This window comes from Heliangelus exortis, chromosome 1 (assembly GCF_036169615.1).
Source record: "Heliangelus exortis chromosome 1, bHelExo1.hap1, whole genome shotgun sequence".
NCBI lineage: Eukaryota > Metazoa > Chordata > Aves > Apodiformes > Trochilidae > Heliangelus > Heliangelus exortis.
This window is the reverse complement of record NC_092422.1, coordinates 52,600,865-52,615,187: the sequence shown is the minus strand read 5'-3', so window position 1 is coordinate 52,615,187 and position 14,323 is coordinate 52,600,865. Positions and strand designations below refer to the sequence as shown.

At 37.5% G+C, this 14,323-nt stretch overlaps 1 protein-coding gene and 1 long non-coding RNA gene across 3 annotated transcripts in view; both read left to right on the top strand.

Annotated features, from left to right (window-relative positions):
• The window catches only part of NALCN (sodium leak channel, non-selective), a 228,773-nt gene that overhangs the window by 184,174 nt on the left and 30,276 nt on the right, over positions 1–14,323 (top strand). For both annotated transcript variants that reach the window (XM_071742574.1, XM_071742583.1), the window contains 9 exons: positions 5,523–5,624; positions 6,057–6,126; positions 7,393–7,484; positions 7,644–7,766; positions 9,986–10,042; positions 10,424–10,544; positions 10,645–10,776; positions 12,559–12,726; positions 13,930–14,034. In XM_071742574.1, coding sequence (XP_071598675.1) covers positions 5,523–5,624; positions 6,057–6,126; positions 7,393–7,484; positions 7,644–7,766; positions 9,986–10,042; positions 10,424–10,544; positions 10,645–10,776; positions 12,559–12,726; positions 13,930–14,034 — 970 coding nt within the window. The remainder of the gene's footprint in view (positions 1–5,522; positions 5,625–6,056; positions 6,127–7,392; positions 7,485–7,643; positions 7,767–9,985; positions 10,043–10,423; positions 10,545–10,644; positions 10,777–12,558; positions 12,727–13,929; positions 14,035–14,323) is intronic.
• LOC139795661 (uncharacterized) lies at positions 1,238–1,668 on the top strand. The gene is made up of 3 exons (XR_011725634.1): positions 1,238–1,328; positions 1,417–1,479; positions 1,582–1,668. It is a non-coding gene; the product is annotated as an uncharacterized lncRNA (long non-coding RNA).

The following is a 14,323-nucleotide window of genomic DNA, read 5'->3' as shown; positions in this document are numbered from 1 at the left end:
CACAAGTTTCTCTCTATATATATTTTATGTTTCTTTCTCTCAAGCATATTATTTCTATCTTTGTGACTATGAGGCTAAAATATCATTAATTTCTCAGAACAGATGCTCCAGTTAAGCTCAGCTTATGAGGTGCTGGGCTTTGATACCATGCACTTCTCAGAAAAATATATTGTAGTTATGGGTGTTGGGTGATGGGTGTTGTCATCAGGAGCAAAATCTGTACTTAATCACCACCTTCTTAAATTTCTACAAGCATATGACATAATAGGATTTCAGCCACCTCCTGCAAAAACAAACAGAAAGTAATACTGAAATGCACATTGTCAAGTGACAGCCAGGCTCTAGATAACTGTAAAGTGCTGTTGAGAGGTTGAATTAGTGGCCTGTGGAGGAAGGTATAGAAAAGGAAGCTAGAGATACATCCATTCAGAATGGTATAGGTAGCATTAATTTATCTTGCTTTTAGAGAGGTGATAGACTAGATGGCCACTTAAGGTTTCATCTTTTCCATTGATTCTATTGATTCTTCTGTAATCTAAGGAATATAATTATTATACAAACATCTGGTAGAGGAGAACTTGAAACAGCAAGGCAAAAATGACAATGGGAATATGAAATAGCTAAAGGAAAGGACATATGCTACTATAGATCAATAGGCTGAGCAGAGATTAAAGTAAATAAGTGACTATTTGTCTTTTTCCTTTAGAAACACATGACAGGAAACAAGAAAAAATGTGGAAAAGAAGGAACATGAATTATCCAAGTTGTATTAACAATTCATTTTATTTTAGCAGTCAAATTTTAGAAGAAGTATATTTCTCCACAAGAACAATTGTGTGGCTGTGGTGAAAATGTGCATTTTTCTTGCTATTCAAGCAGTGTCATACTGAATTAATTTTTTTAAATGAAAGAGAGAAACACTAAAACACCTATCGAATGGATTCACCATGAATCATAGTTTGGCATATTTAACCACATACTCAAAGCCAGATGGAAGTAAAATGAGAGGATACAAGGATTTATTAAGGATAAAGTGATAGTAAAACCATTGCTGAATGAGGCTGGTAATTGAGTGTTTTACTGAAGCTTATCACACTGCTAAGGCTTCAGCATGAGCACGTGAGAACAAGAACAAAAGTACATAGTAATATATGAAGTTGATGAAGTTACTATGTAATTATTCTTTCATTAAAATAATGCAGAAAAGCTACAAATTGGTGTTATACAGGAATGCAAGAAGATAAGTAAACACTTGTTGCCTCCATAAAAAGTCCAAGCATGAGGCATCTACATACCCTCTGCAAGAGACCTCAGAATATTCATTAAAGGTATGGTATTTTGAAGTACTGATCAAAGCATTTTACATTGTCTCAAACAATGTTACTTTAACATACTGATCACTGATGTATTTTTCAGGGGTCTCAAAGCATGAAATAGTTTGAGATACTTCAAAAGTATGGACCTCATAGTTGTTTGCAGGTAATACAAACTGTGTGATTTCACTGTATTGTCTCGTTCTGCATGGTCTTCACCTGTAGTCTGACTTTCTGATAACCTAACAAATCAAATTTTCTTTTCCAGGATATTTTATTACATTTGTGCTTTACAAGACAAATTTAGAGCATGTCATTTGGAAGCTGCTGGACTGTGTTCACAGTTCTGCAAGATAAGTACAAAGTCTAGAAGCATGACATATTTCTTGTCTCTTCTCCTTTGTTTCATAACTTGCTTGTTCCTCCACAAGTGAAAATGATCCTATCTGTTATTCCATAGAATTGGTATAAGCCATTTTTTAGCAGAAAAAAAGAGGGTTTTTTTTCTGCATTGTTCAAAAAAAGCTCAAAAGATTTTGACCAGCTACAGTTATATGAGGCTATATCAAGTCAGGAAAGCATATTTTTAAAATTCCAATTTGCAAACCACATAGAACGAAATTTTTAACACTGGCACAGTGATTGTCCCAGGTGTGGGATTCACCTCCAGACTACCAGATCTGCTTGTGAGATAAGTGATAACATCTCTCATCTAGCCAGCAGAGGTCTGGTCAATGCAGGCAGTGGAGATCTTTGGCTGACCACTTTGTCTTTAGATGCCCACTTTGTGATTACTTGAATAGCTTCCAGACATCATTAATTAACTTAATTGACTAAGCATTCAAGGAAGTTTTTCACATATGGACATCTAATAAAGGCAGGAGATGCCAGAGGGTGTCAAAAACTTCCTCTTGAAGATGGGTGGTAATACAGACATTTGTAGGGGGCCCGTGCCATGCTGGAGCAGCAACTGGAACCAATGCAAAGTACTTCAAGGTATAACAGGTGATACAGGACACCACTGTACAAACAAGTTGAGTCCTACATCTCTGCTGATTATGAGGGGAGGCTGGGCACAGCCATGTAAGTGTAGGTGTCAACAGTGAGAAAGCATATCCTGTTGCAGACTTCAAATGTGACAGCTATGCAGTCGTGAAAACTTCATCACACCAGCCTTCTTTTTCAGAAATCTCCAAAGATCTGCACCTCTAGGTCTCTAAACAGCTGAAAAATTCTCATATCCTGAGTCAAGTGGATAAAAAAGCATGGCTTTAACTAAGATTTAATACAAGGAAGATTAAAGCATTAATTCCCATCAAGTGGAGAATTCCAGGAGGCTGTCACGGAGTAGTCGTGACCTTTTCAGCTTAGCATCTGTTCCTCCAAAAATACAAAAAGTTTCTTTGCAGTTGCTTGATAAAAAATTCTGATCTCTGTGCTGAAAGGCAATAGATATAAAGTCTAAATATGGATTTAGGAATCTAACTTAGGCAGACATCATTGACAGTGCTGTCTTTCTACTGGTGTTACCCTTTAGGCAAGCCCATTCTGTACAGAATATGTGTAAGTGCATTTTATTATAACATTAGTAATCACATAAGCCATCTTGTTCATTAGTCAGGTAAAGAATTTATTGCCTGAGCATTTATTGTTCTCTTTTATTATGGCCACTAGATTTATGTAATGTGGCATACATGTACACATGCCTGTGTGCAAGGCCATGAAATGTTTATATGCAAGTCACTTTTTGATGTCAAGAAAGTAATATCTAGGTGTTAAAAGCAGGGCACAATGGTTTATATTTACAGGAGAGAAAAAAAAGATGTTACCCTCTTTGTCTTACCACAGCAGAAAGCCTCTGTGCAGAAGTCAGACCCCAGAAGTTTCTGTTGCCTCTGCTGGTAAAAACTGAACTTTCACTTTAATGGAGTTAGGTAGGATCTATTTTGGGAAGTAGTTTTGATCTGTTCTGGATTTCGGTGTGGTTTTTGGTTTTTTGTTTTGTTTTGTTTGTTTGGGGGCTTTTTGTTGTTTGTTGTGGTTTTTTTACAAGAAAATTGCACAGGTATTCGAATGATATCTCTGTTGTCTTCTGACAATGTTATGTAGTATCATCCTCTATAATATAATGCTTAAAGTCCCTTATCATTAAAATATTCATGGTTTGGCTACATGGAACTGTGTTTCATAATACAGAGAGTAATTTTCTTAAAATGGTGTGATGCTTCAGTTCATTGTAGTGTAACCTAATCCTTCTGTAACAATTGCAGCACAATATGGTTCTCTGGCATGGTGGTATTACTGGCAGTGATGACAATGACAAACATCCTAAGATTCTCATTTTTGTTCCAGGCCTCACTTTGGATCCCACTCATATCATTCATGTGTTTAAATCCAAAAGAAGGAGAAACAGCAGAGAAGAGTGAAAACCAGAAGTCACAGCAAGGAAAGAATATTCCTGGTGGCAGCTTGTGCCATCAAACGTGCTCCTCCCGTGCTCTCAAGGACAGGACTTACCTAAGCCTTGCAGCAAACAGAGTGGTTACTCCAATAGCATGTACTTTTTTTCTCATGTTTTCAAAAAACTGTGGAGATTCCGTTCATTAAAAAGTATGAAATATTACCAGCTGGGTCTTGTGTTTTTCTGAATGGCTGCATAACACAAACTGAGCAATAAGGCGTGCACTGTGTAAGCTTAAAATTGCGGCATTCCTGAAAAGGTAAAATATTTTTCCAGTGTTGAAATTCTGTTTCTCAACCATCAGAGGATTTGCTTGTGTTCTTTTAGTGGAAACTTCTTTTTCTTAATCAAATCCATCTCATTGCAGCTATCAAAATAGTGATGTGCATGCTGTGTTTAGCTGTGGCACACATACTAGCTAATATACAGTAATTTCTGCCAATATGTAAAATATGTTTGCCAAAATTCAGTAAAAACAAAATGAAGCAAATGAGCGAACAAGTGAAAAAAACCCACAAAACAAAATGCTGCAAGATGCCTACCCAGAGAGCAGACATTCCATATTTCAGGATACAAGCTGGGTAGAGAATGGATTGAGAACAGCACTGAGGAAAAGGGCTTAGGGATGTTGGTTGATGAGAAGCTCAACATGAGCTGACAATGTGTGCTGGCAGCCCAGAAAGTCAACTGTACCCTGGGCTGCATCAAAAGAAGCGTGGCCAGCAGGGAGAGGGAGGGGATTCTCCCCCTCTACTCTGCTCTCATGACACCCCACCTGGAGTACTGTGTCCAGTTCTGGAGATCCCAACACAAGAAGACCATGGAGCTCTTGGGCTGAGTTCAGAACAGGGCCACAAAGATAATCAGAGCCTGAGAGAGTTGTGGTTGTCCATCCTGGAGAAGAGAAATCTCTGAGGAGACCTTACAGCTGCCTTCCAGCACCTGAAGGTGCCTACGGGAAAGCTGGGGAGAGACTTCTTACAAAGGTGTGTAGTGACAGGTTGAGGTGGTCATGGCTTTAAGCTGGAGCAGGGTAGATTTAGATTAGCTATTAGGAAGAAATTTTTTGCTGTGAAAGTGGTGAAACACTTGGAAAGATTGCCCAGGGAAGTTGTGGCTTCCTTGACAGTATTTGAGGCCAAGCTGGTCCACTGGGATATGTCTCTGCCCATTGCAGGGAGCTGGAACTAGATGACCATTAAGGTCCCTCCAAACCCAAAAAATTTTATGGTTCTGTGGTATCAGCAATGTGCAGCTTTTCACTTCAAACCATATATGATCTCAGCTGTGTAGAACACTCAAAGATGTGCTGTGAGTCTTGAGTGTGTACATAAATATTTTGCCACATGCAGCCCAGAAAGAGATCTTTAAAATGACAGCAGGTCTTGTAATATTCCCTTCTTTATTGTTGACAGACAGGTTTTATTGATGATTAATGGATTGCTTGACCCTTTTCACACTTCGTGACGTCTTCAGGGTCTAAAAATTCTACAGGAAACTGAAAAAAACTCAAAGATGGCCTTTTCTAAGGCCTGGAGAAGTTTCATCAGATGACCACTTGTTTTGCAGGGTGGGGACCATTGCCTCGAAAATATGATTTCATGGAAAGCTCATTTTTGTTTAATTGTTATTGTCTGTTGAGCTGTGCACTTGTTTCTCAGAAAGCCAAACTGACTTGTCTGAACACAATACCTCAGATAGCATCATTTATACTGAAAACTCTGTGTCACCATTATATGTCTTTGTAGGGCCTGCACTAGACAACGCATGCTGAGTGGATCCTTTGAGGGGCAGCCTGCAAAGGAAAGGTCAATACTTAGTGTCCAGCATCATATTCGACAGGAACGCAGGTAAATGTGGAGAGAAAGGATGGTTTAAAAATATTCTTAAAAGAAAGGTGACAAAAAGAATTAAATTTGAGAAGTACCTGATGTGAAAAAACAGAATTACCTGTACAAAGAACAGAATTCTGCATTCTTCACTGTAACCATAATGAAATTCATTGTACTGTATAAATGGAAAAAATGGCTTTTTATTTCAAATGTCATTTCCTTTGCTGTCTACAAAGCTATCAATTTAAAGATCAGAAGGAAAGAAATTGGCTTATGTTAGGCTAGATTGAAAACAATTGAAGAACATATAAGCTTCTGATGTTAGCGAGAGAAAAATGATAAGAATTTGAGATACTGTGTGGCTGGAGAGCAGCTCTTTATAATGGCCATCCTATAAAGGTCAAAATTTCATCTTGAGATGTATTGTTAAATTGATTATGATTGTTTCAGGTCTCTGAGACATGGTTCCAACAGCCAACGAATCAGCAGAGGAAAATCTCTTGAAACATTGACTCAAGATGTAAGTCATCATATGAAGTATTATTTCAATTTGAGAATATAAGAAATAAGAATATGTAGTATATAATAAATGCTAGTGTAAGATTAATGTCTATGATCTTGTTTACGGTTTGTCTTTTGAAATCTTGAAAGGAAATCATAAAACAAATAATGTAATTGCACTAGAGTTATCATCAAAATAATTGACACAGTAATTTCGAGATAGACTTTCTGGCTTTGAAACACTTGCTGGGATCTATTCACTGAAGCCATAGTCACTACATTAGGAACACAACAATTGCTACCCAGGACACTTTAAAAAGCCTTACTCTGGAATTACACAAATCATGCAGTCTAGCAAAACAGCACTTCAAAATCTCCAATGGAAATTTAATATTTTTGAAACATGAGAACTGTCAGACAATAGGACAAAGACTAAAAGGGAAAATAGTCATCACAGATGATATTGAGGTGTCGTTTCATGCAGCTAAGTGCATTTGCAATTCTGCAAATTCATAATAACATTTCGTGGATCTCCGTGACTATGAAAATTCAGTGGGTGATATTAGTCCCTCTGCTTCCAAACTATCATAGGAATTTTCTACATGTGCATTGCACCTTAAAACAACTGTGTAAGACACAATAAAGGAATTACCCTGCATGGTGGTAGAAAGAAACTGTATTAATATCTCAAAGCAGATGTGCCTTTGTGTCCAACAATAAGGGTAACACCCAAAATTATCCCTCTTGAAGTGCTCCAAATACTTATTTAACTCTAAATAGTAAAACTGATTGTAAACTACACTGTATGAGCCCAGGCAACCATCTTCTTCCTTCCCTCTCCTCACTCCCTGTGCTCTGCAGTCACTACCTGTACCTTCTCACAGCCTTCTGCCTGACACCACGTGCAGCAGGCTTGAGAAGCTGAAAGGGTGTCTAAAGCCTTTTGTTTCCCAGTATTTGCACTTAGAGACTTTGATGGTATTCATTCAAGTTCAGAGAGATCTGAGCTTTCAAGGTCTTTGTTTTTCAAGTCAAAAGTTGCATCGGATGGGACTTCACACATGAAATTAAAACAGAAATTAACTTTGATGAAAATAAGCAGGCGTGGGCTGCAGATAGACAGATACTGTACAATATGCTTGATGGACTCGATGTGCAATGCATTTGGAAATAAAAATTTTTCATATGAATCTTTCTATGTAAAATACCGCATCTTGCTTTCATCTGAAACATTAAAAAACAACAACCCACAGACCTCTTTTAAAAGGAATCATTTTGCTTCTAGCACTCCAACACAGTGAGATACAGAAATGCGCAGAGAGAAGACAGTGAGATAAAGATGATCCAAGAAAAAAAAGAACAAGCTGAAATGAAAAGGTATTTAAAAATGTAAAAACAGTGCACATATTTCTGTACTAAGTATTTTCTGTATGCAGTAAAAAGTATTGAGAGTCACGATGACAAAAGAACAAGATGTAAAGGATATTTTTACCAGGTGTAACGCTTATCAATAATTCATGTTCTGTCTTTTAAAAGGAAAGTCCAAGAGGAAGAGCTGCGAGAGAATCATCCATATTTTGATAAACCCCTTTTCATAGTTGGTCGTGAGCACAGGTTCAGGAATTTCTGCCGAGTGGTGGTACGAGCTCGCTTTAATGCGTAAGTCGATCCCATATCAACAGTTGCTTCAAACAAGTGCTTGCTTTCATGTCCTCAGAAACCTACATGTAACTTTATTTTGAAAGGAAAACTGAATATAATGTGGTCACCCCAGTCAGTTGCCTACAGTATAGTCTTGCTGTAGGAGGAGAAGAAGCAATAATGTGCTGTGTAAGGGCAGACATGTCTGAGTAGTCTGTGATGCTGAGGAGGAGCAAGACTGTGGGGAAACTGCAGGCATGAACTGAGAGGAAAGGGTGATGCTTTATGCCCCCCTTTTTAGGCTTCAGGGAATCTGCTTGCTATTCCCTTCCAATGGTTTGTCATGAGGCAGGAAGTCTTCATACAGCAACAGTTAATCAAAGAATAAAAAAAAGATAAAGAGAAATTAATCCCACCTGTGCTCACCCAAAGATTCCTGAGCCTATAATTAGAGACCCAGAATGGGACGTGGAGGTGTTCAGCTTCATGAGAAAAAGGAGAAAAGCTAAGACCAGGTGAAAACTGGAAAGCCTCAGTGAGTAAACTGTAGGTGTATGCAAGTGTGGCAGATACAGGTCTATGTTTAAGCAGCTTGATATAAAATAAACTTACGGCTCTTCCTTTAATCCTCTGTCTATCACTTGCACCCTAGTTTTGAAAGATTTATATATGTCACTTTGCAGCCAGAGAGCATAAAACAGAAGACATCTCAAGGCTATGAGCTTGTCACTTGGAAGACCTGGTTTCAGCACCTCCTTTACTACTGATTTGCTCTTTGCCTTTCAACAAATTACCTCTAGGTAGATCAGGAACTTTAGGTACTGTGTTTTACAATACCCATATTTAAGGGTTCTACCACCTATGTAGAAGCACATCCTTGAATTGGGTGCCTGCTTTTCTATGAAACTGCTAACTTGATTGTGGTTCTTTGCTCCATGAAGCAGCTGCAAATTAAAGCAGCAAAACAAAACATGGAATTGTGCATTCCAGTTGTCAAATGTCCTCATGGTAGTGCCTGTTAGTACTGTAGTGTGCCCAAGGGTAAGAGGTTATTTATATTATAAAAAGTTGGATTAAAATGTTTGCAATTATAAGAACAAACTGATTTTGTTAAACAGGCATTTTTTCATTAATTAAACCCTATATACTTTATCCAGTGTCCCACCCAGCTTGCCAATTAAGATAGTCTAAATATCTTTTTCCAACTGATAGGATACCCGTTTTCTTCTACTAAAAAAGGCTGAGGAATGCCATTTATATGCAGTGTGGTGAAGTGATATGACCTTAAGAAGACACATAACTCAGGGTGTTCAAAAAACAGTATATTCTGTATACTGATTAATATAAATGGGTGACCTCAGCCTGTGGAAGATGACTCTTGTTCTCCTTGTATACATCTTACATTCTTGTAATTCATAACCATAAAATCTCTTCAGGTGGGAATTCCTGAAGTCAGACCAGTCCATTTTTTTCACTTTAAGGACAGTGAGGAAGTGATGGCAATTTCAGATCCCAATGACTTGAGCTCTGACATGGGGCATAGAATCCCCAGTGCAGATCCTGTCTTAGCATGATTTGGAAGATAAGTAAGAAGTATCCCTAACCACTGGGTCAGGGGAGGCTTCTTGGGTAGGATTTTTGTAGCTTATCCTGCTAAAGCCATTCTGCTTTGCTCAGGTCACCTAGATACATGGTTATTACTTACAGAGTGGTTCTCACTCTCTCTGGCTACATAATGGGTATTTGGGTATGGTAGGTGAGTCACAGCTCTAGAATCTAGAAATATTGCTCAGAAAATTATTGGAGAAATAATAAAACAAGTGGGGCTTCTGGAAGGATTTTCAGGATCTTCAGATGTGTCAGCTGAGGATATGGTTCAATAGGTTTTCAAGTAAAAGGGAAGAACTCCTGAGGAAGCACTTGAGAACACAGAATTCAGTAGCAGGTTATCCCCTTCCCTGTCCCCAGTCAAAATACAAAATTAAGTCCTTGCTTACAAATGCATGACCAAAAAAGCTGGTAGTTTAAAGGATCGTTAGAGAAACTCCAGAGAGGCCATGAATTAAAGTGATAGTAGTTGTTTTGATAATATGAGTAAAAGTAAATGGAAGTTATACAGGCATTTAAAATTAAGCCAAGATAAAATGTAGTCTTTTTGTTAAAAATTACTTTGAATGTATGGCATAATTATAAGTAAAATAAAATGTAAGTGATCGTATCTTTTCTTCTTTTTATAGTTCTAAAACAGATCCTGTTACTGGAGCTGTCAAAAATACCAAATACCATCAGCTTTAGTAAGCACTGCAAAAGTAACTTTGCGTGGTCACATAAGCCTGCAGTATAAGTGTGAGCACAGGCATGCATGTGTGTATGTGTGCATGCATATGTGTATTTCTTTTTTTTTCCCCAAAAAGGTCTTTCTTTCCATGGAGTTGTTTGGGGAGGAAAATGCATACGAAGAGGATTTTTCTTTTTTTTTTTTTAATCAGATTTGTCTTCTTCACTTGCATGTAACTTTCCTAGTTTTCCTACACATTTCTGAAATACTGAAATTTTTGGCACTCCTCAGCTTAATTTATTTTTCATAGGAAAGCACTTAACTGTGGTCTAGACATAATACAAGAGACAGCACATGTGTCCTTTCTGTAATGTTTATCCTTATGTATTGTTCACAGTGACTTGCTGGGTTTGGTTACTTACCTGGACTGGGTTATGATCATTGTTACCATATGCTCCTGCATTTCCATGATGTTCGAATCCCCCTTTAGAAGAGTTATGCATGCTCCAACACTCCAGGTACTGTCACTGAATCATTCTGCATTTAATGAAATGCAGCACCTTGATTTTCTCCAGGGCCTGCTCCTAAATTCTGACTGTTCTCTGCTTTGATTTGCAGATTGCTGAATATGTTTTTGTAATATTCATGAGCATCGAGCTTAATCTGAAGATTATGGCAGATGGCTTGTTTTTTACACCAACAGCTGTCATTAGGGACTTTGGAGGAGTTATGGACATATTTATATATCTTGTAAGTTTTTCATATTTTTGGGAGGTTTCTGTGGCATTCTTAATTTTAATCTCTTTGGATACATAAATGCTTGTTATGTTAAAAAGTTTGGCTATGTACCCTGATGTAAATGAAGCAATGTCCTTTGCCTACAGACATCACTGTTGTTCCAATCCTGTCACTTATTTGCTCAAATATTTCTTCTGACATCTAAAAATACACAGACATGGGATGTGCACCTGGCAATTTAATATAGGTTAGTTTGTTGCTGTGTTTTAATTACAGGCCTGATTATATTCCAGAGTAAATTTGAGATCTCTGACCTTGCTTCAGCACTTCTATTCAGGAGAATCTTTATTTTATCTACTTCTTAGCCATTCATTGCTTCTTCCCCTCTTGACAGTTTTCCTGCTTTATAGAAAGTGTTTCTAAACCCTCTGATATTTGACTGAAGGGCATATCCTTGTTACTATATCTTACTAGAGCTAAAAGAAAGCAAAGTAGCATCTTTCTGTCTTCCATATCTATCGGTACTGGTTCTAAAAGGTTCTAATGTTTTCTTTGCCCCCCCAAATTTTCTTTCATTCCATTAAAATATGAGAAGAGGGGCTGTTTCTTCTTTATGGATGGCAATAAACACAACAGAACATGTCAAATGCAGTGCTCAGTATAATACAGTATGAAATTTTCTAACTGGAAAAATTTCTTAGAAAATGGCTTTGATGGACTTCAAGATTACTCTACCAGACAGAGATTACTCTACCAGACAGATGTGCCACATAAAATTTGTCATGATCAATTTGTATCAAAGATTCCATTGCTAGCATAAATTTAAAAAATGCATAATTATGAAAAACTCCACTTTAGTATGCATAATCTGTATGTGCATGAAGTCCTTGAAATCTCTCTGAATCCCTCTGCTTGTCTGAAGAAAAAATAATGTTGTGTAGCTTAGATTTTCCAGAAGTGCCTGAGATGGTCTTAAAAGAATATGAAGAGAAGGCAGAAGCACTGGCAAATCTTTTTGGTTTTGCTGGCAGCTTTTACCACTGTGTTTTTTAACAAATTGTATTATGTTTTAAGTCATTTTGGTGGTATTAACCTGATACTCCATTTTTTGTGCACTTACCTCTGCAACACTCTCACCTCTGTCCCCTTATAGCAACAGTGGTTTTGGAATTTTTTTAAAAATGAGAAGTGATTAATATGCATTATAATCAATAATCATCTGTCAGAGATTGTACAAGCTGCAAGACACAACTATGCTGTTTGAAAACACTTTTGAATGCATAATATTCATGTGATAAAACTACACAGTGACAAAACTGTGGTGCCTGTAACAAAATGGTAGGAAAAAATGACAACAAAACTTGGTAGGAAATGGTAGGGAAAAAATGACAAGAAGACTTTGCATGTGAGGATATCTCAGTTAGTGGATAGAAGCTGTTTGAAATGAGAAGGGAGGAGAGACATGGCTCTTCCTGCTCCAAGAATATAGTTCATGTCTCTGCTCTGAGTCAGACAATAGGACTTCTTCTTTTGGAACGGTTCCATCTCCTGAAAAGAATAAAGTGTATTTTGAGTCAGAGGGGAAGGTAGAGACTGAAGCTGGTGCTCATTAGTTAGGATAATCAGCCAGGGCACAGGATATCCAAGTCTTTTTTTTCTAAATTAGGCATTGTTTGACATAATCTTACCCTTAATTTTAAGGAAATGTTTACTGATCACCTATTCTTTGTCTATGGCAAGTAAGACATTGTAAGTCTAATCCTTCTTTGCCTTTTCCTTCCCTGTCTCCTTGAGGTGAGTTTGATATTCCTGTGCTGGATGCCTCAGAATGTCCCTGCCAAATCTGGAGCTCAGCTGCTAATGGTGCTGCGCTGCCTCCGACCTCTGCGGATTTTCAAACTGGTTCCTCAGATGAGGAAAGTGGTGCGAGAGCTGTTCAGTGGTTTTAAGGAAATCTTTTTGGTAAGTGCCAGATATTTTGTTCTTCTTTTTAAAGGAGGAGGAGTAGTGAGTTAACATTTTGCTACAATGTTTCCTGATGTTTTTTCTCCATTGCTGTCTGTTTACTTTTCATTGTAGCTACCTATGCAGGTGACAAGAGAATGGGTGAAAAATAGGTATATAAGTAAATAATTTCTATTTATTCTGAATAAAGCTCCTGTAATAATTCTTTTATAAATTATTTGTCCATTATATGCTTGGCCATAATTACACAGGAGGACTACTGAAATAAAATCTACCCCTTATTCACAGTTCTAGCTGGCTAAGGAAAATGAGAAGTAGGGGATGGCAGCTCTTCAAGAACCAACCTGGTTTCCAGTCTGAAGGTCTCTACCTCCAAGATTTTTTTCAGAAGCAACCAAAGACAATGCAATTATTAATCACAAACATTGATCTCATTGTTATGTCATTCTTATTATTAGGGTCTTGATTATGTAATAAATTATTAGTAGTAATAAAAACAGCAACAATAATAATAATAATAATGTCTGTGATTTCTTGATCAGAACCCATTCTATTGTCTTGAGACCACATTTTCTCTAAGTGATATTTGTTGCCTAACCAACAGACAGAATATTGAACAGAATACTGTGTAAAGTCAGGTTGGTTTAAAAAGCTGAGCTACGAAATCTTTGCAGACAGTAGTGGAACAAGGACAAAAACTATAAAGCTATTTAGCATTTCATACATACTGTATCCTGTTAAATATATTTACATCATAAGTTGCCCATGCATATCTTTACTGTAGCTATCCTGGTACTGAATGTCTAACAATGGCTTACTCAGATTAATTAGCAAAGCCTGATTCAGCAAAACAGAAGCAGCACATTTTAAGTACTTGGAGAGTTCTCATTAAGGTGACTGGTAATTCTTCTGCATGCAGAATTAAGCAAAGGTGTGCACTGAGAGAAAGCAAGCTTTGATTCTTATCTACAATTCTTAGATATTATGCTAATAATAATAATATTAATAATAACACAGCACCTGGTTCCTCGTTAAGAACCTAAAGTAAAATATAGGTCCTGGAAGCCTTATCTCCAGGTGTATGCAACAAAACTATCCTCCTTGCAGCTCATATAATGATCTAGCCCACTTTCTCAGGATCTGACACCCTTTTCTAAGCCTGGAAGTGAGGGCTTGACAAGTCTTACTTTATCTTTGCAGGTCTCTATTCTTTTGCTGACATTAATGCTTGTTTTTGCAAGCTTTGGAGTGCAGCTATTTGCTGGAAAACTGGCTAAATGCAATGATCCACACATCATCTCTAGGGTAAGAACTGCTTTCCTGCTTCAAAATAATAGAATTCTGTGCCATTGCTGCCTACTGGGGAATGTCAGTGGGGCAATCAGAGCTATTTTACAAGAGCTGGAGATCTTAGGTGCTTTCTTGTTCAGAAACAGGATGAAGGAGGAAGCAGCAATAAAGGAGTGAATGAGGGTAAGGCTGGATTTTCTTGTAAAAGTAAACCAAGTCCAGATATTTGGGACATTTTGAAAAAGCTGTCCAGTTCATGCCTTATTGTCTGCAAAGGACTGTTTGTCCCATAGAATTAACCATG